At 41.2% G+C, this 25,000-nt stretch overlaps 1 protein-coding gene across 2 annotated transcripts in view; it reads left to right on the top strand.

The window, feature by feature from the left end:
• LOC128692407 (probable nuclear hormone receptor HR38) overlaps window positions 1–25,000 on the top strand; it is a 61,556-nt gene that overhangs the window by 8,074 nt on the left and 28,482 nt on the right. Inside the window, exon 1 of one of the 2 annotated variants that reach the window (XM_053781576.2) lies at window positions 19,419–20,145. The exons of the other annotated variant lie outside the window; for it this stretch is intronic. Coding sequence (XP_053637551.1) covers window positions 20,106–20,145 — 40 coding nt within the window. The 5' untranslated portion in view covers window positions 19,419–20,105. Of the gene's footprint in view, window positions 1–19,418; window positions 20,146–25,000 lie in introns of those variants that run through there. 2 annotated transcript variants of the gene reach the window in all.

Below are 25,000 nucleotides of genomic sequence, written 5' to 3'. Positions count from 1 at the left end.
CGTTTAAAGATACATTTTTTCATTAATGTTAATGTAAATTTTTTTAATTTTGCACCAAAAGTATCTTAGAAAACTTACCTAACCTTATTATAACAAGTGCAATTTATTTTAGCCTAACCCAACTAAATATATTTTAGATTTGTTTACAATAATTTAATACTAAACAAACTCAGTGAAATTTATTTTTTTCGTTAGGTTCAGAATGATTTTGGCGAAATCATTGCATACACAAATTTTCGCTTGTCCTATATGGCAAGATGAGCGTTGCTATTTAAGCCAAGATCGCAAGTTCTGCCTATTCGGCACGACATTATATATATATATATATATATATATATATATATATATATATATATATATATATATATATATATATATATATATATGCAAAACAACCACTCTGAAAGAATAGAGAAATTCCAAGCGCTTTCGTGACTACTCACATTATCAAGGAACTATGAAAGTGAAGCATCCAAGGAAGCTATATAAGGGGTCGGCCAGCACCTCACTATCAGATCCCACAACGGTTAAACACGTGACGCGCGGCGAGCCAACTTGGATAGGTCCTTTGCAAAACTCACCCCCAAGCTATTTATTTGTCCAGCTATTTATTTGTTGGGGGTGAGTTTTGCAAAGGACCAATCCAAGTTGGCTCGCCGCGCGTCACGTGTTTAACCGTTGTGGGATCTGATAGTGAGGTGCTGGCCGACCCCTTATATAGCTTCCTTGGATGCTTCACTTTCATAGTTCCTTGATAATGTGAGTAGTCACGAAAGCGCTTGGAATTTCTCTATTCTTTCAAAGTGGTTGTTTTGCATATTTTGAAATCACCTGTTTACTGTGATCTTATTGCATATATATATATATATATATATATATATATATATATATATATATATATATATATATATATATATATATATATATATATATATATATATATATATAGGGAGGTACCACCTGTAGAACTGTCCTGGGGACCCTCATCCTCAAAGAAAAGAATAAAATTGCTTCAGTACAAACTTGCTCGGTACAAGAAATCACTTACACTTCTCAGGATATTGAGTGAGTTGCTTATCATGAACACATGTGCTTATTCATATCTGAGTACCTCACCTTTATTGTCAGGTGAGAGATCCCTAGCATTTGTGTGTCAAATTGCTCGCCCACTCTCACTGATTCGATTTTTAAAATCTGAATATTAATTTATTTTCTGTTTTGTTTCAAATTTTCAATACTCTTTTTACATTTTACAGTTTTTCAATGATTTTTTAGAAGAGTTCAGTAATATATGGATGCTATTAGTATCCTTCCAGTTGTAATAATGGAGTCGTCATTACTACAGAAGCTAAATTCTTGAGAATCATCGTGTTTTTGTTTCCTCGGGTCGGTCCTGTTAGACTCGTCCATCCAGATCGATCATCTTATCACGCAACAGCCCCAGGGATTAACAATGATTTTAGTTTATAACCTCTTACTGCAAAAGTTTACGCTTCTTAATATTTTGTAAAGGCTTAAGGCATGCATGTTTTTCATATTTCTCTCCCCCCCCCTCTCTCTCTCTCTCTCTTCCTGCCCATTTGTGAAATTCACGAGCATCGTAATGCTTCTGAACAGTTATAATAAATTCCATTGGTCGTGTCTTCTCCCTAGTGCTTCTTTGATGTAAAATTCAGCATTCGTGTAAGAGAAGTCTTTCTTTTGTTTGTCACTAGAGATCAATCAGAATATCGGAAGAATCTTGGGCTCCCTCACTAACATGTGGAAACTTTCCGTATAAGGGAATGTATTTTTTGCTTTAACTTATCTACTCTTCCTTTTCGTCTTAAACCATAATTATCAGCCGGAACTTTTATTCCAGTGTACATACGCTTTTAAAATTGTGTAACTTTATCTTCTCTTCCTTGATGTGCTCTGTCTTGCGAGGCACTAACACACACTGCCTTCAATTCTATACCCTCTCTAACCCATCCCTACCCTGCCTGCTTTCCCTTTCATTGGATAAACTAGTTTTTGTTGAGGATCCTCGACCCTTATTTTTTTCCGTTTGCTATCCTGCTTTTCTCTCTTGTTGTGACTAGCTATAACGATTCGTATGGTCATTTCAAAAAGTTACGGTTTTTTTCCTGCTCTTCTCGCCGTAACGTATCCTTCCTTACCTCACCTCTCCATGCCTGGCGGTAGAGACATCACTGGGCGTGGAGGAGGATGCCCCACGCCCAGGATGACCTACTTAGAGCCGTCCGTCGTGGGGGAAGACAGGTTGTGACAGCAACCTCGTTATTGCTCACTCAACATATCCGCAACCCCGATATCGCCAGTATATTTATAAGAGGCTAATAATCCATAACTCTCTGGGTTATTAATCGATTCCATTGTTATGTCACACCTGACAATAATACCTGGGTACTCATGAGTTCTATAAAAGGACTGATTAGAATTGACTGGCTTTCTGTCTTTCACTCGTCCTATCTCCAATTCTCACTTTGCCTGTGCTTTCGATAGTCTTTTAGGATATAGCATATGTAGGATATCGCACATGATCCTCATCTGCAATATTATGAGGCAGAAGTCACTGACAGTGAAAGAAAATAGTATTACGGTAGTGTCAGAGGACACCAAAAACTGGTTACTTACGAGTTTTTCCGTGGCTGCCCACTTTCGCTCTCAATTCTCCCAGCTGGCTTATACTGTAGAACTGGAAGGAGTACGGAGATATAACGGGCTCCATCGGGAGGTTAAATAGGCCTTGGGTGCAGTAAAGAAAGAGACAGGCAAAGTCAACTTCTCACTTGTTCATCATTATCCTCTTCTCATTACTCTACCACTATCTACCACCAAAAATTTGGGAAGCTTCTGGTAGGAGGGTGCTGGGTCCCTGATTATGTGCTCGAAAGAAAACCACCATCCACCTGGGGTCAAGCAGTGTCAATCTGGGCCCCCACCAGGGGCCCAAATACCTCCTCTTGTTGCTCCTTTTAAACTCCTGCCAGCCTTTCCTAATGGAGGGGAGAGCGCTTATCCCAAGATCACCGGATTTTCCCAATCTCGCCTATTAACTGCCCTAACCCCTCCACTAGCTGCCAGGGAAAAGGAAGTGGTCTTATTAAGCACGTTTATAAATTATATATATATATATATATATATATATATATATATATATATATATATATATATATATATATATATAAAATCAATAACAGTACTGCACTAGCCAAGGAGTCGAACTCATGCTGTTTTGGCCCGATGGGTTCGACTCCTTGGCTAGTGCAGTGTTGTTATTGATCAATACCACTTGTTCCGTGGGTACAATAATATAATATACTGCTTGCTGAGCTAGTACACAAACAGGGAGTAGAATGAAATTAACTCAGAGGCGTCCACACCACCGTATGTCCTTCGATGGTGGGTACAACATCTAGCTTTGCTGGATGCAGCTTTAAGGATTGTGTGGTCTAGTGGTCTAAAGCGCCATACGTTTTCTCTCACCAAGAGGCGGGCCAAAACAGCGTGGGTTTGACTCCTTGGCTAGTGCAGTGTGGTTATTGATCAATACCACTTGTTCCGTGGGTACCATAATTATATATAATATATATATATATATATATATATATATATATATATATATATATATATATATATATATATATATATATATATATATATATATATATATTATGCTGACAAAATAACCACTGTGAAAAAAAACAGTAAAATTCCAAGAGCCTTCGTTATCTCTTACATTATCAAGGATCTGTAAAAATAACATTTCAGCAGAAGACATAGCCATAAGGCTGAGATATCACCTCTCGGCATTACATCCTTCCCATTGTGTATGTGAGTGTAAGTAATTAATTTGTTTGTGAATGGTAGTGAACTAGTGAAGTGTTTATCCCGTAACCACATTAATTATAATTCATCAAATGATTTAACGTGATGCCTGAGTTCCTATCTGATAAGTTGTAGCTCGTCCTCGTCTGCGTCGCTACGTGGCAGAGTCACTGACAGCAAAGGAAAACAGTTTTACGGTGGAGTGTCAAAGAACACCAAAAACTGGTTACCTGCGAGTTTTTCCACCCCCGCCCACTTTCGCTCTCACTTCTCCCAGCTGGCTTATACGGCATCATCCACACTGCCCACACCTGCACCTCCCCGCGACGTCCACACTCCTGTACCCGCATTTGGATGTCCCTGTGAAGTCTACAGAACTGTGCCTGCATATGTACGTCTCTCTCATGTATGTTGCAACATTTATACTACTGAATCTGTATATATATACCATACATCCCTGCGACGTCTTTGCAACATTCACACTACTATACCTAAACGTGTCCCTACCACATTAAAGTTCACACTACTTGCACGTCCCATGTTCTTTGCAATCTTTCATTTACTGGCTATCACAGTAAAAGTGAGAGATGTCTAACAATGGCTACCAATAATTAATTTATTGTTTAACTTGACAGAAGCTTGATTGCTATTTGTTTAGTAAATGTATGATGGTTGAAAATTTTCCACTCATTTTTCTTCTACGGGTGCCTTGATGACAGTGAAGGGCTCTTCATCTAGTAAATTTGTGCTGTCCTTTTTTTCCCCTTGATTCAAGCCTTATTGTCTTCCATTTCACATGCGTTTTGTGACTCTTGCGGGCTTAACGCTTCCCCACGCAAGTAATAACAATTTTATTTTAAAAATGGGAGAAGTGCACACTCTTAGATCACTTAAGGTGAGGAAAACACACACTGTACTGAGCAATGCTTAATTAGGACAACGTTTCGATGGTGATAAAGGGTTTAGCACATCGAAACGTTTACCCAATAAAGGCTTGATCTGTGTCTTGTCATGGCTATCGTCGGCAGCGCTTCATTTAGTTCCATCACGTACAGTGGTTCACTGCGATATGACCTGATGCCCCATCATAGGGGGGGGGAAGGGGGTGCCTTCATGTACTGATGAAGGGCTCTTGATTCGTGTATTTAAAGCTATCCACCCCTTCTTCTGATCAAACTCAATTCCCTCCTGTTTCTCAGGCGCTGTGACCCCCTACGGTTTAACGTTTCTCGTGATTATGTCAGCAGTAATTGAAACTGCGTTGGTCATCGAACTGCAACCCTTGCATGAGTACATGCCACAAATCCTCACTGACTTAGTCCTGCCATAAATTCGCGCCGAGTTACTCCTGCCACAAATCTGTGTTGAGATAGTTGCGAGTCCTGCCGGAGGCGGAGTGTACCTGCAGACTCCAGCCACTTCTAGCCTCCACTACCTTGCCAGTGATGCAGAACATTATAGGTTACCCAACACGCCACACCTGCCTCCCGGATACTACCTCTTGGTCAGCTGAGTTGGATGTGGAGGCTTTCGGTGTTCGTATCTAGTCTAAGTTTAGCTGTGGAATTTGTATCAATCTTATGCGTCTCTGATGTTCCTATCCATCCTTCGTGTACCTGTGATGTCTGTGTGGTTGTGCTCATATTTATCCTTCGTCGATTTTTAATCTAGCTGTGGCGTGGATGTTGTGTTTGTATCTATCTTTCGTGTAGCTGTGGTGTTCGTTCTGTCCTATTTGTAGTTTTGGTGTTTATTTCTACCATCAGTGTAGCTCTGGTGCATAGGTAGAAAAAAGTGCGCCTGTTACCACTCATTCATCTACTTTTGATGTCAGAATGGATTCAGCAATGAATGATCAGGTGGCAGATGGGCAGGGCAAGAGAGTCGTTTTTGACAATTAACAGTGACTCAGGAAGAAGTCAGAGAGACTAAGGAAAGCAGAGAGAAAGTAGAGAAAACATGCATTCAGGGATAGATAAACATATAAGGAAAAACCTAGAAACATATGGTACAGCCTCACTCCCTCCCCCCTCCCCCTCTCCCCCCCCCCCAAAAAAAAAAAAAACTAATTAAAAGTTGTTGGGGTGATGCGTTTTAGAGACAGACGTGTAAGACAGTGATTCGTGTGTGAAAGACGGACATTAGTAGAGACATTCGTGAACCAGTGAGGCGTAAAAGAGCAAGACATGTGAGATCAAGGCACACATGTCTCTCTTACATGTCAGAGCAAAGTAATGGGCGAATTTTGGTGCTCAAGGAGTGGCACCCAGGGAGGTGACACCCAAGAGAAGGTATCCAATGCTTCTTGCATCATAGGAGGGGACCAGAACCGGTATCTTGTATTGTAGTCGGGTCGATGTTATCACTCTTCTCGTACAACATGGGTTTTTACCTGCCCTTTGACTACTGTTATGCATATCCGTATATGGTAGCTGATCCGAGGTAATCATATGCGACTTGCACACACCTTTTTTTGACAGTAATTATACTGTGGTTAAGTCTTTGCTATTATGTTGAAAGTAAGCGTTTTGCGTGGGCGAGAATTATGATGCCAATGGTCGTAAATAAACCTTCTTGAAGTCTCTCCAATTGTCATATTATTTAACGTAAATAACTGTTAAATGTTGCATTATATAAGCAGAATTAATTTCCACATGTATAGTGGATGAGAGAATTTTGAAGCTACCTTCTGATTTCTGCTGGAAGTATCTATTTATCTGTTTTGCAGTTTCCAGTTAAGTTCCACGACCAGAAAATTATTATTTTAGAATTATATTAGTCATAAATTAATATAGCTTTGTTTTGGAGGAATTAAATGTTGGCGAAATTTAATGTTTAATTCCTTTTTTTTTTTATTTTTTTTATTAAATTTATGTTTGAATATTAGCATTTTGAAATTGTAGTTTTTATCTACTCATTACCATAATTAATAGGCCTTTAATACAAGAACAATGTACCCTGTCACTCTACAACATCTTATCACCATGCCACACCCTGTCACCATGCCACACCCTGTCACCATGCCACATCCTGTCATCATGCCACATCCTGTCATCATGTCACGTCCTGTCATCATGCCACGCCGTCATCATGCCACACCCTATTACTATGCCACACCCTGTCATCATGCCATATGCCATCATGCCACACCCTGTTAATATGTCATCATCCCTCTCTCTACCTGGATCCTGATTCCTTCCCCTCTCCCTCCCTGAAGATCTTTGCTCCCTCTCTACATCCCTGTTTATATCTGCCTCCCACTTTACCTCCCTGTAGATCTCTGCCTCCAAGCTTTCCTCTTTCCTTCTCGTTCTCTCCCTATTTCTCACACTTTTCCTTTCCTTTATGCGCTTTATGCGTGCTAAAATACATCTTTTTTTCTTCATTTTTTTTACCATGTGTAACTTCCCTTGTTAGTGCAGCATTGAATTCCTCACTACTACTATTACTATCCGTTTTCTCACTCTTGCCTTGATTATATCCTCGTTCCCTCGTCACTGTCTTACGAGTCTATAGTAACTCGCTATGTCTTCATTATTTGCTTATTTGTGCGTGAACAGTAAGTACCGGCAGCACCAGTCTACACATTTCTACAAGCTTTTGCTTATCAGCTTCAACACAGGCAAACATATACGCAGAATAAAGTCACTAAGAGTTTAAGATACTATTGTGAACCCGTCTTTTTTCCGAGCGTGTTTTTTTTTTTTTTGTTTGGCCATTGTGTTCCAAATACTTGTCAAGATCCTCCACACAGTAACCTTGACTACCCACACTTCCAGTGTCGCAAAACGTGTTCGAGTGAAATGTTTTCACTGGATGTCACAGTTTTCACTCGCAAGATTGATTTAATACCAAGTAGAAGACCTAATAAATGTTACTACGGTTAGACGTCTCCTCTAACGCTTCTTTATACAATTGACACTGTGACCTTAAATCACCAGTTCCTCCGTCTCGTCCAGAGGAAAACACAACATGAGACAATAGTTTCCAGCGTGAAATAATCAGAGCAGTATTTTGTTGGGTTCGCCTTGTGGCTCCGACCTCGTGTTAAGGCCGTCAGTTCGCCTCCTCTCGGTAATTTGCATTGTTTTCGCTTGGACGGCGAGTTAGGTATCACATAGACCTTGAATGTGCTCCTAATCGGGGAAGATAGGAAGGCTGAGATCACAGGCGCTGATACCGATGCGAATGCAATTGTGCAGCAAGTAATTCGCTATTATTTGCATCTCTCTGGATGTTTCTCACTTCCTTCTTCCTCTTCTCTCGCTCATCTGGAAGTCGTAAGTGATGCGATGCTCACCCCAGGAAGGAGGTAACTCTCGAAGCAGCCTGAAAGTCTTTTTTATATGTTGCCAATTCTGATTGTTTTACGAGAGAGAGAGAGAGAGAGAGAGAGAGAGAGAGAGCTCTATCAAGGCCATAAAATCCTTCATGTCCAACGCCGGACAATGTTTATGGTTTGGTACTATAACCCGTTAAGCTAACCGAAGCGTCAACAACCAGGATCGACTGGGTTAATGAGTCCATGTGGTCAGGTGTGTGTGTACTCGCCTAACTGCATTCACCTAATTGTGGTTGCAGGGGTCGAGACTCGGCTCCTGGACCCGCCTCTTCACTGAGTGCTACTAGGTCCTCTCTCTCCCTGCTCCATGAGCTTTATCGTACCTCATCTTAAAGCTATGTATGGTTCCTGCCTCCACTACCTCACTTGCTAGGCTATTCCACTTCCTGACTACTTAATGATTGAAGAAATACTTCCTAACAACCCTCTGACTCATCTGGGTCTTCAACTTCCAATTATGACCCCTTGTTTTTGTGTCTCCTCTCTGGAACATCCTGTCTCTGTCCACCTTGTCTATCTCATGCAGTATTTTGTATGTTGTTGTCATGTCTCCCCTAACCCTCCTGTCTTCCAGTGTCGTCAGACCGATTTCCCTCAACCTTTCTTCGTAGGACATTCCCTTTAGCTCTGGAACTAACCTTGTCGCAAACCTTTCCACTTTCTCTAATTTCTTGACGTGCTTGATCAAGTGTGGGTTCCAAACTGGTGCTGTGTGTGCGCGCGTGCTCACCTAATTGCACACCCCTAATTGTAGTTGCAGGGGTCTAGTCACAGCTCCTGGCCCAGCCTTTTCACTGGTCTCTACTAGGTGTTTGTGTTTGTGTTTGTGGAAGAGAGAGAGAGAGAGAGAGAAATTTTGCCTGATTCAGCACTATTCTTAGCAGGATAAACCAATTCAAGCCCAGATGAATCACATGAAATTAGATATTTTTGTTATGCACTAAACCATTCAGATCATTTACTGGAAGATCTAATGGAGTTTCGATCCTCCGTCAGTGAGTCAGGAGACAGGCACGCTACCTCCTTAATTCATGACCACCAGATATATCACAGGTAACAGTGCAGCACAACTGTGGGCGTTGGAGTTACCTGGAGTATACCTGGAGTATACCTGGAGGGTGTTTCGAGCCCCCCCCCCCCTCACGGCTGTATCCATGACCAGGCCTCAACGGAACTACAACTCACCCATTTTGGAGCTCCAGTTCTCATACAGGAATTTCCTTTAAAAAAAATATTTGTTTTTAATTTTACTTGAGATAATAGTGGACTTTCAAATAAAGTATACAATCATATACATACCTACGTACATTAAACCTTATATACATGCCGTACCGAATAGGTAAAACTTGCGATTTTGGCTTAAATATCAACGTTCTTCTTGCCGAATAAGACAAGAAAAATTTGTGTATGCAATAATTTCGCAAAAAATCGTTCTGAATCTAAGGAAAAAAAATATTTATTATTAAATTATTGTAAACTTGTCTAAAATATATTTAGTTGGGTTAGGCTAAATTAAATTGCGCGTGTTATAATAAGGTTAGGTAAGTTTTCTATATCTTTAAACGTATAAGAGAAAATTTTAGAAAGGACTTTATTAAATAAGTTCTTGCTAATTGACCAGTTTTACCTATTCGGTACGATATTATATATATATATATATATATATATATATATATATATATATATATATATATATATATATATATATATATATATATATATATATATTTCTTTCAACACACCGGCCGTATCCCACCTAGGCGGGGTGGCCCAAAAGGAAAAACGAAAGTTTCTCCTTTTACATTTAGTAATATATACAGGAGAAGGGGTTACTAGCCCCTTGCTCCCGGCATTTTAGTCGCGTCTTACAACACGCACGGCTTACGGAGGAAGAATTCTGTTCCACTTCCCCATGGAGGTAAGAGGAAATGAACAAGAACTAGAAAGAAAATAGAAGAAAACCCAAAGGGGTGTGTATATATATGCTTGTACATGTATGTGTAGTGTGACCTAAGTGTAAGTAGTAGTAGCAAGACGTACCTGAAATCTTGCATGTGTATGAGACAGAATAAAAAGACACCAGCAATCCTACCATCGTGTAAAACAATTACAGGCTTCCGTTTTACACTCACTTGGCAGGACGGTAGTACCTCCCTGGGCGGTTGCTGTCTACCAACCTACTAACTATAATATGTGTATATATATATATATATATATATATGTGTGTGTACATATATATATATATATGTGTGTGTGTGATATATATATATATGTATATATATATATATATATATATATATATATATATATATATATATATATATGTGTGTATATATATATATATATATATATATATATATATATATATATATATATATATATATGTGTGTGTGTATATATATATATATATATATATATATATATATATATTTATATAATGTGTATATATATATATATATATATATATATATATATATATCTGTTTCGAAAGAAAATTAGTTTTATGTATAAAAAGGGAGGAGAAAAAGGCTACATAACGGAGCCCAAATTTTTTTTTCATTGAAACATTTCAAATAATTACTAGTTTTAGCTAGCAAATATGCAGACAGTCGTCTAATATAACCATCAGAGACCTTGTGTGTTTAAGCTTCATGCACTTAACCGAATACCGTTACAACAAAATTAGAGGTCTGTTTACGATACAGCTGTTGATACAGTCTGTTGTATAATACATCGTCCAGATCATGTGAACGATATTGTATTTCTTGACAAGAATAACATCCCCTTTTTGTACATGTTCAGTTATCAGGAGGATCGTGTTCGCTCTCGTAATTCTCAAAAAGATAAACCCCTTATCTAGGCGATCTGCTGGTTCACCAGTGTTCAATGTACAGTGTGTTCACCGTTCAGTGTGTTCACCGTTCAGTGTGTTCACCGTTCAGTGAGGCCAGGTGTAGAGCGACAGTGAAGGCCACAACAGTAATCCTCACTGCCATCATCCTGGTCACTGTTATAATAATTAATATCCTTATTCCTTCATTAGTTGGTTTTTGTCTCTATCTTAATCATTCCCTTCAAGGGGAGGGGGGCCTTGATGTCAGTGAAGGGCTCTTGATCCAAAAAATTGCAGCTTCCTGACCCTCTTGATTGTCTCTGTCTTCATGCATTGTATTATCTCTACAAGCTCAGCGCTTTCTAATAATAATAATAATAATAATAATAATTATAATAATATAATAATAATTACGCATGTCTTTTCTGATAGTTTCAACATACTTTCAGAAAGGAAAATTAGTGGAAATTTCAATCATTCATGGATCATTATCAAGTCTCGTGCGATTAGTAACGAAACACGATGACTATTAAATAATATCATCTAGTTTTGTAAAAACTATGTATCGTATTGAAGTATTATTATTATTATTATTATTATTATTATTATTATTATTATGAAAGCTTGTGTACACTGGCTTCTCCTACAAGACTGATAATTGTTCGAATCCTCAGAACACACGTGACTTGACCTGACCTTGGCCGTCTCCTTATCTCGCACTACCCTGACCTCTTGATCCCCACCGCTGGAAGCAAACAGCGTACCAACGCAAGCTGAAGCACACGCTTTCACTGGAACAACGTTTCACTCTAGGTAGGACTTTATCAAGTCATGACTGGATACAGATTTACACTGAGCGAAACTATGTCCTAACAAAGGGTTGCTCTGTGGCCTCTCTTTTCTCAAAGTTCCTACGCACTCATGATTTGATACTGATCCAGATTGGACCGAAGCGTCGCCGTCTCCGTTTCCAGTGTGTGGGGTCTGTTGTGAATTGCTCCACCATGATACTGTTTTTTTTTTCCCTTTGACATTCTTTTTCCATGGAAACTGTTCTTCACTAGCTGTATAATTCACTATATATCTTTGTCATCACGATTCTCACTCAAGCTAATTCTTCACCTACACCATCGGCATTATTATAATCTCTCAGCATCGTCACTATAATCACCATTATTATAATCAGCACTACCATCATATTTATAATGACCAATATAATTCCTGTATGATCTCAGGCATCGTCTCGTTCATTATAATTACCATCATCACCACCGCTATCATCCCCCATCACACAATATCAGTTCTTTGGATACGACATCATAAACCCTCTCTGGGTTTTACAACTTTGTACAATAATCAGTCGGTTTCTACCGTGGTATAATTTTCTATCAGCCGAATTGTTATGCTTTGAAACTTGTTGTTTTTATGGACCATTTAGGCATGTTTGGGCCACTGCCACACCTTTCTCCGCCCACTAGGGATAAGGAAGTGATCTGGTCGGTGAGGGATTTATGGGTGAAGGTGGGTGGTGTGGTTGGGTGGGAAGATGCGGATGTGTGGGGAGGTTCAAACTGGAAGGGAGAGGCGAGCTGGTGGGAAGATGACGGCAGGGGTTGAAGTGTTAAGTGGGGAGAGGCAAGCTGGAAGGGAGGTGCAAGTGAGTGAGAAGGGTAGGGTGGGTGCTGAGGTGCAAGGGAGAAGCTAGGAGGGAGGGGCAAGTAGGTGGGAATGTGCGTGTTGAGAGAGACGAGTGAGGGAGTAGGGGCGTGTTTGTGAGGCGGATAATGTGGGTAGATGCGTAGGGTGGGGCAATTATGTGTGGAGGGTGGGGCATGTTGGTAGGATGGTACGGGTGGACAGTGAGGGACGGGTGGTCTGAGAGGGTTGGGTAGGTGGGTAGATCGAGAGGGGTGTGTTAGTCGGACGGGTCGTGTGGGTATGTGAATAAGTGGTGTGGAGAGGGACAGGTGGTGTGGAGAGGGACAGGTGGTGTGGAGAGGGACAGGTGGGTGGAGAGAAGTATTGCAGACTCTCATTTCTCAATGCTTACGACACACAAATTAAAATTATAATCAGTTAATATCACAAAAAAAAATCATAAATACTAAACTTACTATAAGAAGAAATTGGTAAATAATTACATCTTAGCAGGAATTGTAAATAATATACTTCTGCATACAGTTTCTTTTCTTTAACGTTAGTGCATGGCAGTGTCATAATCAACCAGCTACGGATGATTAGGTCAACCCTCATCGCCATTTGGGCATAATGTGATTGGCCTGCGCAGTAGTCTTGTCGGTAAATGAAAGTAGACCTCAGTAGTGAGCTCGGGCGACAAAAACTGCCGTGGCATGAGACACCTGCTTGTCTATACGAGATGTTGAAGGCAGAAAAATACATCCAAAAACATGCCACAACTAACTGATCAATTGGGCATGGAAACAAGAATAGGACTGGACCATTAACAAGTTTAGGACGGACTGAAACGTAGTCTACTTTCTCTTTCATTTTTTTTTGATTAACGGTGAAGTTTCCCAGCCTTAATATTGCTACTTTCATTAAATAGATAAGCAACGATGTGCCTTGACACACTCTTTACGTAACATTTCGAAGATAAAAATCTCAGCTAGGTGTTATAGTGTTGGTCTACGTGGTTGTCATGTGTGACGCTGTCATGTGTGACGCTGTCATGTGTGACGCTGTCTTGTCTGATGCTGATAGATTTAATCTTGAGTCACAAACCAGACACCTGCCTCTTTATGCTGCCTCTTCTATAAGCCAGTATACAAGAGCTACTTCTCCACCCTACAATCTCGTCTATCTCTAGCTGGCGATTAATTTCTGGACATTCAGCCACTTTTTTTCTTTTGCGTAGCTGTGACTTAATCGTCTGTACGCTTTTTATGATCAATCCATCAGTGATTTATGGGAGAAACAAATGAAAGCAGTAAAATTTGGCTCTTTATTTTATAGTTAGACCAAAAATATAAATATATCATATGAATACTGTGTTATTAACGTAAATTTTTAGTTTTGATAACTCCTGTTATCACTATGTCTCTGATAAGTGTCTGCAGGTACACTAAAATGGCCAGCGATCGGTTTTCTGTTTACCTCATGGTCAAATAATGTGTGACCGTGCGGAGTAACAAGGACATTTTTCCCCCAAGACCCGTTTCCCATGTGAACTTTTTTCACAGGACCTCGCAAGGAATGAGCTGGCAGAGTTGCGTATTGATCGGAACAGGTACACTGATAGCGAGACTTTAATTGAGTGAAGCTTGTAAAAAATATCTTACACTCACTTATGATTACATTTTAGCTTAATTCAGCATATTGTTCCTAGTAACTTATGTCACCTTTTACATGGAAACCGACAGATGAGTAAGGGTTTAACTGTTACATATATGAAAAATCTAGCTTGGTGATGTGTCTTCATGACCGCCAGTCTGCCCACCAAGACTCGGTTGACAATGGCGCCGCCATGTCCGAGGTGACGGTGCTGTTATCCTTGGGAGACATGAACTCACTACTCAGCTTCCATGAGACTTTATGGAGACCGAAGGGCTCCAGGCAAGCGTGAAACACATAATACAGTCATGAGACGTCCATCTTTGATGCGCTGGACATGATACTGATGAATCTTGGGACCTGGAAGACCTCTGGAAGAAATCTTACATGTACTCGGAAAGGTGCAGTCCAATAACAAATGGCTATTATTATAACTATAGTTTTTAAAGGAGTGGACCGGTGAGCCAGCCGAAGGCCCCAGTCAGGTCAAAAGCTCCGGCTCCAGACTCGCGTCAGGAAACACTTGTCCTGTTTCCGGACAGACCTTACCCATCATAAATCCATTAGTCAATATGAAAAAAAAATCCTTCGACTCTTCAGTACTTGCTATTTACAGTGAAATAGGAGGAATGATCAGTCGGCTTTCTAGATTCACTGCATGGCGTCTGTGAGTCCTCTGCGCTTTCTAGATTCGCTAGATGGTGTCCGTGAGTCCTCGACCGACCCTCACCATTCAAAAGAACATGGTGGAACAAAGATTTTCCTTGTTTAACTCACAAGGTTGCGGAGGCTTTGAGTCCAATAATGATTGAAACTCAGTGAGGTTAACGAGTGCACAACAAATCTAAACATGCATTAATATTTTCCCCCCTAACACAGCCTTCAAACTTATTTAGAAAGATTTTTTTGTTCCCGAAGAAACCTACAAATATGCTGATGATACATTTCCGGCCAGCCACTATTGTAGGCCTGCTGACCCTGCCAATTTCTACGAGTAACATCACCGACGAGAAGACCGGTGGAGAGGAGAGGTCCCCTTCTCTTTGGGTAACACTGACCCACAAAACAAAAGTTTCGACAATGACATTGCTTTCCGGAGGACTTGTGTTGCCGCTGCCTACTCTTTTGTGTGCTGTAACTGTTATTTTAGTGTATAATCCTACCAACGTATAGTGAGCAGGATGATGCTTGTTCAAATGTGACGTTCCATTATCACATTTGCTTATTAGATATGTATTAGTGTTATATAGCTCTATTCTTACATATCCAAATAAATGTTTCCCGTGTTTAACTGTCTCTGCCAGCTGCTACAGTGACAGTTTTCTTAGTCTACACTAGATATAAAGTACCTTTTCTGCCCTGCACTGCTTAACAGGATGTGAACCTTGAATATAAACAGATCTGTCCCTTGGGGCAAGGATTATTAAGAAAACGTACGTAAAATGCCCAGCGTCTTGGCTAATAAAAGGTTTAATCCTGTCACCTAAAGCAACTAAAACCCGTTTGAGGCGCCCGAGGGGGATGGGATGACCTGGAGCAAGGACACCGCGAGAACCTGGGAGGGAAGAACTAGCACAATTTGTAGCTGTTTTGGCAGTGGGTGATCCTCAGCTGATAGCAGGAGAGCTGCAGCTCCAGGCTGTAAAGTCTACGGTGATGACACCGCGCCCTTTTCTGGGGATGGGGGATAAGTAAATGATGAGGAAGCAGAGGAGTTGATTATTCCGCTCACGTCCACAACAAGTATCTGTGATTGGAGGAGACCGAGAGAGGGAAAAAAATGTTAGTGACAAGAAATGACAACTGACTGAATCATGTCATTTATAAGTAGACGAGATAAAGGTGATTTTTCACAGTGACAGATTTTAATTAACACCATGTTCTTACAAGTTCATCTTTTATGTTTTCCGGTCACAAAGAAATGAAAAAAAAATGTTCCAAGTGAATGGTTTTACTGCATTAAATGAAGCGATATCATAATAACAGAGACTTAAGAAACATTATCCCGTGTTCTTACGTCGCCACCTAGTGAAGGTATGATTCAGTTTCTCTCTCATGTTTATTTTTCCACTGAGCACAATTAATGTGTAGCATTACTAACCTTATGTTTGCGGCTCGGTCTGTGTGTGTGTCGCACTATCTCCACATTATCATCTCATTATCACCGTCACCATCACGCCGTCACTACATTATCAACCCATCACCACAACATCACCATCTCACCACCAACATACCATCAGCACACCATAAATACAACACTATCACCAATTCATTATCACCTACACATCATCACCACCATGCTGCATCGACGCACCATCACACCACCGTCATTCTGCACCAACACACCATCACAAACATAACTGCACCATAACCACTATACCAGGACATATCTGAACCATCACCACTATAGGTCATAACTGAACCATCACCACCATACCAGGTCATAACTGAACCATCACCACTATACTAGGCCATAACTGAACCATCACCACTATACCAGACCATAACTGAGCCATCACCACTATACTTGGCCATAACTAAACCATCACCACTATACCTGGCCATAACTGAACCATCACCACTATACTTGGCCATAACTGAACCATTACCACTATACCAGGTCATAACTGAACCATCACCACTATACCAGGTCATAACTGAACCATCACCACTATACTTGGCCATAACTGAACCATCACCACTATACTTGGCCATAACTAAACCATCACCACTATACTTGGCCATAACTGAACCATTACCACTATACCAGGTCATACCTGAACCATCACCACTATACCAGGCCATAACTGCTCCATCACCACTATATCACACCATTACTATCACCACACCATCGTTACCATGTTATACCATATCACCATCACACCATCGCTAAAACCACTACACCTAAACGTGATCACTACACCATCACCACCACATTATCACATCACCATACCACTCCATCAGCCCCATACCATCACCATACCTCACTTTCACGCTACACCAATACCATCACTATATCACACCACTACACTATTATCAACGCACCATCTCCTATACACCACTAACACATTTTCATCACCATACTATCACCAATACTCCATCGCAACCACAACACACTATCACTACAACAGAACATCACACCAACACACTATCACCCCCACATCATCAATAGTCACATACTTGAGGTGCAGTAAGTCTAATCCGTATCACAATGCACAACGTACAAGTCGGTAGGCTCCTGCTGCTGCTGTAGCTGCGGTTACTTAGACTCCCCAACCCTGCTGCTGCGGTTGTTTGCTGCTGTTGCTGTAGCTGCTGCTGCTACCATATCTGTCTCGACCCCCCTCCCTGCTGCTCCAGCTGCGGTTGCTTTTGTTGTTGCCATTGTAAGTGTTGCTGTAGCTGCTACTGCTGTTGTAGCTGCTGCTCCTGTTGTTTTTTGTCTCCACCCCACCCTGCTACTGTTGCTGATGCTGCTGTTGCAATTGTTACTCCTGCTCTCACTGCTACTTCTGCTATTGTTTTTACTGCTCTTTCTTCCGTAACTCTTGTTGCTGTTGCTGCTGTTCTTTTGTCAGCTGCTGTTGTTTTTGCTTGGGTTGCCGCCTAGACCCTATGTTACCGATTCTATTTTGTTGCTGCTACAGCTGCTTCTGATGCTGTTACTTCTGATGTTGATTGCTGTAAATGGTGCTGCTGCTATTGTTCTTGTTACTGCTGCTGTTCCTGGTAGTTGGGGCACTGGTGTAGTTGATGCAGGCTTTGCAACTGCTGCTGCTGTTATTCCTACTGCTGGAGTTACTACTGTTACATCAGCCCCACCATGCTGCAACTGCTGCTTCAACCGTACCCTGCTGCTACCGCTGCCTCGGCCCCACCCTGCTTCTGCCTTGGCCCCACCCTGCTGCTGCTGTCGTCTCGCCGCACCCTGCTGCTGCTGCTGTTGTCTCGCCCCACCCTGCTGCTGCCTTGGCCTCACTCTGCTGCTGCTTTGACCCCACCCTGCTGCTACCTGGACCCCACCCTACTGCTGCTGCTGCACTCGACTCCATCCTGCTGCTGCCTCGGCTCCATCTGGCTATTGCTGCTGTTGTTGTTGCCTCAGCCCCTACACTGCTGCTGGTGCCTCGGCTACCACCTTGTTGCTGTTGCTGCCTCGACCCCACCTAGCTGCTGCTAGTGGTATTGCTATTTTTTCTTCTGCTGGTGGTGCTGCTTCTATTAGAACTTCAACTGTTGCTAGTGTTACTACTGCTGTTACTGCAGTTAATGTTGTTGATGATGATAGTGGTGTTAGTGTTGCTACAGCTTTCACTCTGAGACTAAATAGGCTGACCTAGGCTCTCCCTATCACCACTGTTGTCACTGCTGACCTAATAACTGCATAGTTTCCCAGATGACATTTTCCTTCAGTGCTAAACCTCAGTGGTTCTACAGGACAAAAGGCGATGTTTGTGACCCTCAACGATTTGTGAAGGTAAACACACATACTGTCACCGGAAATGAGGCCATGAAAGGGTTTGTGTAAACTCTTGCGCCGAAAGGGACAGAAGAAGCGGTTGCCCTCTCGTCAAATTATCGTGAACAAAAATCACTTCCTTGGCTTTGATCATCAACAATGCGGGTTGAGGGAGCGCACGTGGCCAGCCTAACCTTTCGGCTGCAGGTGCGGGGGTTCTGAGGTACGCTAGCGGCTGCAGGAAGTACCTGGCAGGAACTAAGGCCGTCCGGGCCTCGAAGTCAGGTTCCGGGAACCATACCCGTCCCGCACCCGCTGTCACCGTCCCCGTTGCCACCTTGACGGACCTTGAGGGACCCCGCGAGACGAAGGCGCCTCTCTCTCCTCGCTACTAGCACAATTTATGAAGACTTTTGTTGTGAAATGCACTATTTTTGCCGTGTATCATTGGTTAGCGAAAAATGCAGCTATTGGCGGAAGGGGTAGTTGAAGTGTGCGAGGATTGGTTGGTAGCGAGAAGCAGCCACGCCTCATGCGAGGGGTGGAGCCATCATGGCCCCACCCCATGACCCGCTGACCCGTCCTTCTCTGCGCATGCGTCGCCACCTGCACACTTGTGAATGATAGCAAAAGTGAGCGGGTGGGGACGGAGTGGCAGGCGCGCCATTCCGCGTGAAATGAGCCGTTAGTCAGAACGGTACCATCGTGGTGAACACACGTGTTGCCCGGAGCACCTCGCCCAGGCTCTCCGTCGCCGCCACCGCCCTCCACACACCCGCGAAAGTGATATTTCCACATTGTTGGCCGGCCAGTTTTTGCGTGCGTCCGTGTGGCAGTGCTGGCGGACCAACGCCTCACTCCGTCCCCGCCCGGGCCCGCAGCACCACCTCAGCCTCTCCGACTCCGTCTAGTCAGCCTGGTGGTGCCCGGCCGAGGGTACTGCCTTCGGCACCCCCCCTCCCCTCCCCCCACTTAGGTCTAGCGGTGACGTCACACAGCACCGTGCCCTGTACTATGACACAGGTGCCTAACTCTGATTACTCAGTGTCAGACTTGAAGTAGAGAGAAGTAGAGGGTGTGCCCTCCTAGTGTTTAAGACAGTGTAATAGTGACAATTGCAGGATACTTACCAGTGCCTCGCTTGTGTTTACCTCCGGACAGTGTACTACTCCATATATAGAAACCCACAGGATCATCTCCGTCCAACTTCGTGTATTATAAAGTGACTCGAGGTGCAGTTTGCTCTTCAGAAAGTAACGCCAGCGCTCAGACCAGTATGAAGGATTTAGTTTACCTCAAGACGACGTCTCTGTAAATGAAGCTCAACACACGTTCCACTGCGACTGCCAATGTGCTGCTTGTTGCGTGCCTCCATGCTCCTTGTTGAAGGTAAGGCCAGAACCACCTCGCGACCACGTCTTACAGAAGGATTAAACACTGAGTGGTGTTCCTTTCTCAGTGTATGTATACACTGAGGGGTATCTTTTAGTGTATATACACAGAGATGAGTATCTCTTTGAATGTAAACTGAGGGGTGTATTTCTCTTAATCTGCAAATACAGTGAGATATATATCTTTTAGTATACCTACTGTATACTGAGATAGTTCTCTCTCAGTGCACACTGTATACTGAGCTATTTCTTTCAGTGTACATGCTCTAAAAGCTTGTATTTCTTAATGTATATATACTGAGAGGTATGCACTCTTAATGATATATGCTGAGAAAGGTGCACTTTATTGTCTATAAACTGGGAGTCTGCCTCATTACTAATATTTAGGATTAAAGTATCCTTGATTTTAGTGTACAAGTGAATTGCAGCCTTAGCGAACTACGTTCACTCGAAAGACTGACCTTAATAAACCAACTCAGCTGTCTTCTGCGCCACATCTTTGGCCCAAGATGCCAACGAGCGCTCTTCACCAAATGCTGGTTCTGCAAAATTTATATTCTGTGTTTTGTTGGGAGCGTCTAGAGATGGGGTGTAGCCATTACACAAACTTGGCCAACGTGACCATTAAGCGTGACCAAACAGCGTGCAGAAGCTGTCATTTCCAGATGATGATCACTGTGGCGGAAGTTAGCTATTTGTACACTGTACTTAAAACATGGTTTAGCCACATAACAAGCCATTGGAGCTCGTTTATATGCCTAGAGAGGAAGAATAGAATGAATTATAGAGGATTTTGACAGTTCCACTTCAAGACTTAGATCCACAGTACCACAAAGCTTCCTCGTCACCACTACTCGTGTGTTTAGTGCCGACTAGAGGTTACAATTAGATAGCCTATAGTTCCAGTGAGAACCCTGAGCTGTGGATTATATTATGTGGACCATTCAGGGTAAAGAGTGTTGGAGGCTCGAACCTCCGTCTGTTATTAGCAACATAGAGACTACTCTCGAAGCTCAAGCTTTTTTCTTCGAATAAGGGAGAAATGTGTAATGGATCATCTTGTTTTTTCATTGCTAGCATCAACATAGCTGGGCCAAGATTTTCCTTCAACACTATCAAAGCTCATCATAGTTCACCCCCCTTTATATGATCACTCCCAGTGTAATGGCAATTACCAGAGGTTATATTTACAATTCCATAAGTTACATTGACAGAACACAGTATAACTACTGTGAGTCTGCAAACTCATTATACTTCATAGGGGATACCCTGATGTAAGGCTGAAAGTATTGACATTCTAAGAACTAGAACAATCAGTGGTGAGGACCATCCTGATGAAATAGACAAACTTTTGCAACACAGACTTGGTTAATTAGGCTGGTTTATTAGGCTTAAAGTTTATTGATTATTCGGCCTTTAAGGCTGCACGTACACTGTACACCACTCAAGGATGCTTTAATTCCTCTCAGTGTATATATATACTGAAAGATACACACCCTTAGTCCACATACACTAGGAGATACACCTCTCGGTGTATATAACTGCACAAAATTACTATCCTCATTATAACCCTAAATTTTCTTAATTAGAACTGCAGTTATTTGATGCAGTGAACGATGAATAAATTGATAATGATTGTGTTTACATGATTTCATTCTTTATTTAATCTATAAACAAAAACTAACCATGGGACATACGACTTTTTCACGTAATTGTGATGTAAAAACAAGAAATATAAAGAAGTTATATTACGAATTTTGGTTACTGTGTTATCTCCGAAATAAGTGAATAAGTGAACATGTGTGTTGCTGGTGAGCGAAACGTTTGTGCACAGTTAACGTCAATATATGGATAAGTATAAGGAATTCTCTTATAATGTTGAAGATACATGACATAAACTATGTATTTTAGTGTGAGAAAGACCTACCTAGCATAGACCAGTAGACCCACTGCTGTGCTACGATATCCATTGTCAGTAAAGCTAAAGATTCTTGTAGTTATAATTTGGTTTTCTAAATTTCTCTAGAATAAAGTAACTTAGTATTCATAAGGGTCTTAACGTGTTATTGCTAAGTTTGTTAGTCATTCACCACAAGGAAAGCTGGGAGCTCGATCCTCCGTCCGATAATCGTGAGACATCAACTTTATTTTCCAAGCCAAGCTTGAAAGCCTGGCTTTGAGAATGTATTTGTGTCTTAAGACTTGCAAGGAAACCAATAGACAAAAAAAAATGCTTTAGTTAAATGCACTGAGGTTTGTTGTCTAGTTTATATGAACTTAACAAAAGATGAGCACCGTAGCAGGCCTACTAGCCCATGCAAATCAAGTCCAACTCATGTACTGGTCTCGGTTACATTCGTTTAGTGCTACAGGTAATTTAGTCGTTCAGTGCAGGCAAACCTTATTTTGGAGCATTAGTTCTAGTCTAATTTCAGTACGAGACGCCAAGCTTGGCTAAATGAAGACCCTATATTTTTCGATCTAAGATAGCCATGAAATCACCAAAACATAACTCTGCTGGATACACATGGTATTCTCTGCCGTCTTCCAAGTCGGAGTAGGTGTAAGAGTGGCTCCAGGCACTTGTTAAACAAACGCCTTTTTTACGTGCCAGTTCTTAAACCGATCGAAAGCAGCCAAGTGTGAAGCGAACTGTCTGGCGTAACCCCTTCTTATTGTGTTTTCAGGGCCATGAATAATTTGCAGCACGTCATTTTAAGCCAGGTAATCTGGTATGGAAAGACTGGGTTTAAATCCTCTGAAATTTTGATCTGTGTGTTTTTTTTTTTAAGGGAAAGTTACAAGCAGTATCCGCTATCACGTTAATGTGCTTTGGTTTATGGATATTCTGCCCTTTTAACTCTGATGTGTACTGATATATTGATTATGCTGCTGAATGAGGAATATATGAGTGTAAATGAACTTTAATTAAGGAAACTAGCTACCCAAATCAAATCAACTTTGGAAATTAATTTTCCTATATATTCATAGTGTGGGTGTTGTGTTTAAGCTCAGACTCAGGATACATCGTACAAACACCACAATAAACGAATGGTCCATCATACGCTTGGTCGACACTCGGTGCTAACAATAAACAATATGCATTAATACAGTGTAATTTAAAGGAGATTTGGGTCAATTTATCAGAAACTCACTAAGCAGAACCACTACACGGCACGCGCCAACCCACCTATCAGTACACAGGTTATGTACACTGAGTAGAGTCCCTCATCGAGAGATTAGTACTACAAGTCCTGTTTTAGGATTCAGAGTATCCTTAATCTTAGTGTGTAGGCGAATTGCAGCCTTAATGACCCACATGCAGTCGACGGACATTTAACCTAACAAAATAACCATCATTTAGTGCACATCTGAGCATTACGACGGGGCATACTTATCAGATATTTAGCCATGGGCTAAGTCTTGCAGTATAATGTGTCTTATGCATGAACCATTATTTGCTTTATCATCGAGTCTTGAATAACGACAAAAATTCCTCAGAATCTGAACTTTAACCAGGTTCATCTCCAAATCTGAGTATTTTATATTGAACAGGAGTGGATACATATATTTCAATGCTGTTGATGTGAATATGTTCAGAAATATAATTTATGGTCAACTATTTGTATTTCCTTTACCTAATCTATACTTTTTTTTATTACTGAGATTTACTTAGGTATGTTATGACAGCTATTTCCCAATGTAGTTTAAGCACATTCAAAAGCTAAAAGTCGAAACCAGCACAGGTAAGAACTCGAAATAAAGAGGATCGTTACTGTAGCAGGCGTTTAAATCCTTTCTAATCCAAGACTAGTAGAATCTCAGGAGTTAAAATTCTGTCGACTCTTTTTGCATGTTCCTGGTATTCTTTTTTCATAACCTAATATCCTAAAGTATATCGTGCAATGTGAACATTGCACTCGCTACGTACACTAGATCGGTATTTAATGAGAAGAAAAGTCTTCAGTGCATTTACCTCTCGGTACACTCAACCATTAAAAACAAAGAATACTGTATAACCCTTGAATTAAACGTAGTACACCTGGCAAATATAAAGTTTAGATTGTACATGTAGACTCATCAAGGCCAAAGTTTATATAAAAGAGCAGCGAGAAATATTCGAACCTCCGGAACATAAATTGGGAGTGCGTGTTGTGGGCCAACGATGCCTGGGGGTAAGCACGGCTGCAACACTTTTCATATATCTTAGTCATGTTCCAGCTTTTATCTCCATGCTGTTATTCACCTTAGTTCTAGAGCGCGTCGAATTAATTGAAATTTCACCATCTCTACTGAATATTGTGATAGCCATTGAGGTGCCTGACCCATGGTGCTGCAGAATCACTGCCTGTTGACATCCATCTCATCCCCTTTACGAGGAAAAAAGTCAATGGCATGCTATTTGCCACTAGATTGAACCGGTAACCGTAGCAGAACTTTCTTGCGGTCAAGTATTCCTCTCGGATATCTTCTTTTATTGACATTTTGATTGTGATTTCTTATTTTTTTTCTTTGAGTATTCCCTTTAAGGATGGGCTCTTGATTCAGTGAAATGGAGCTACCTTTAACTTAGAGCAAACACCTGACCTCCCATTACACATTGATCCATTGAAAATAATGATTCTAATGTTTCGACTAAATCATCTCTACCTTGTAATCTTATCATAAATGTTTACACAATAGATTTAATAACTCATTAATATATGAAAACTTTCAGTGTGATGTAGACATATTTTATCCTTCGTGAATTTTCATAATATTGATAATAAACACACACACACACACACACATATATATATATATATATATATATATATATATATATATATATATATATATATATATATATATAT

This window comes from Cherax quadricarinatus, chromosome 53 (genome assembly GCF_038502225.1).
Source record: "Cherax quadricarinatus isolate ZL_2023a chromosome 53, ASM3850222v1, whole genome shotgun sequence".
Lineage (NCBI taxonomy): Eukaryota > Metazoa > Arthropoda > Malacostraca > Decapoda > Parastacidae > Cherax > Cherax quadricarinatus.
Note: the sequence above shows the minus strand (reverse complement) of the source record. Positions and strands in the feature narration are given on the sequence as shown.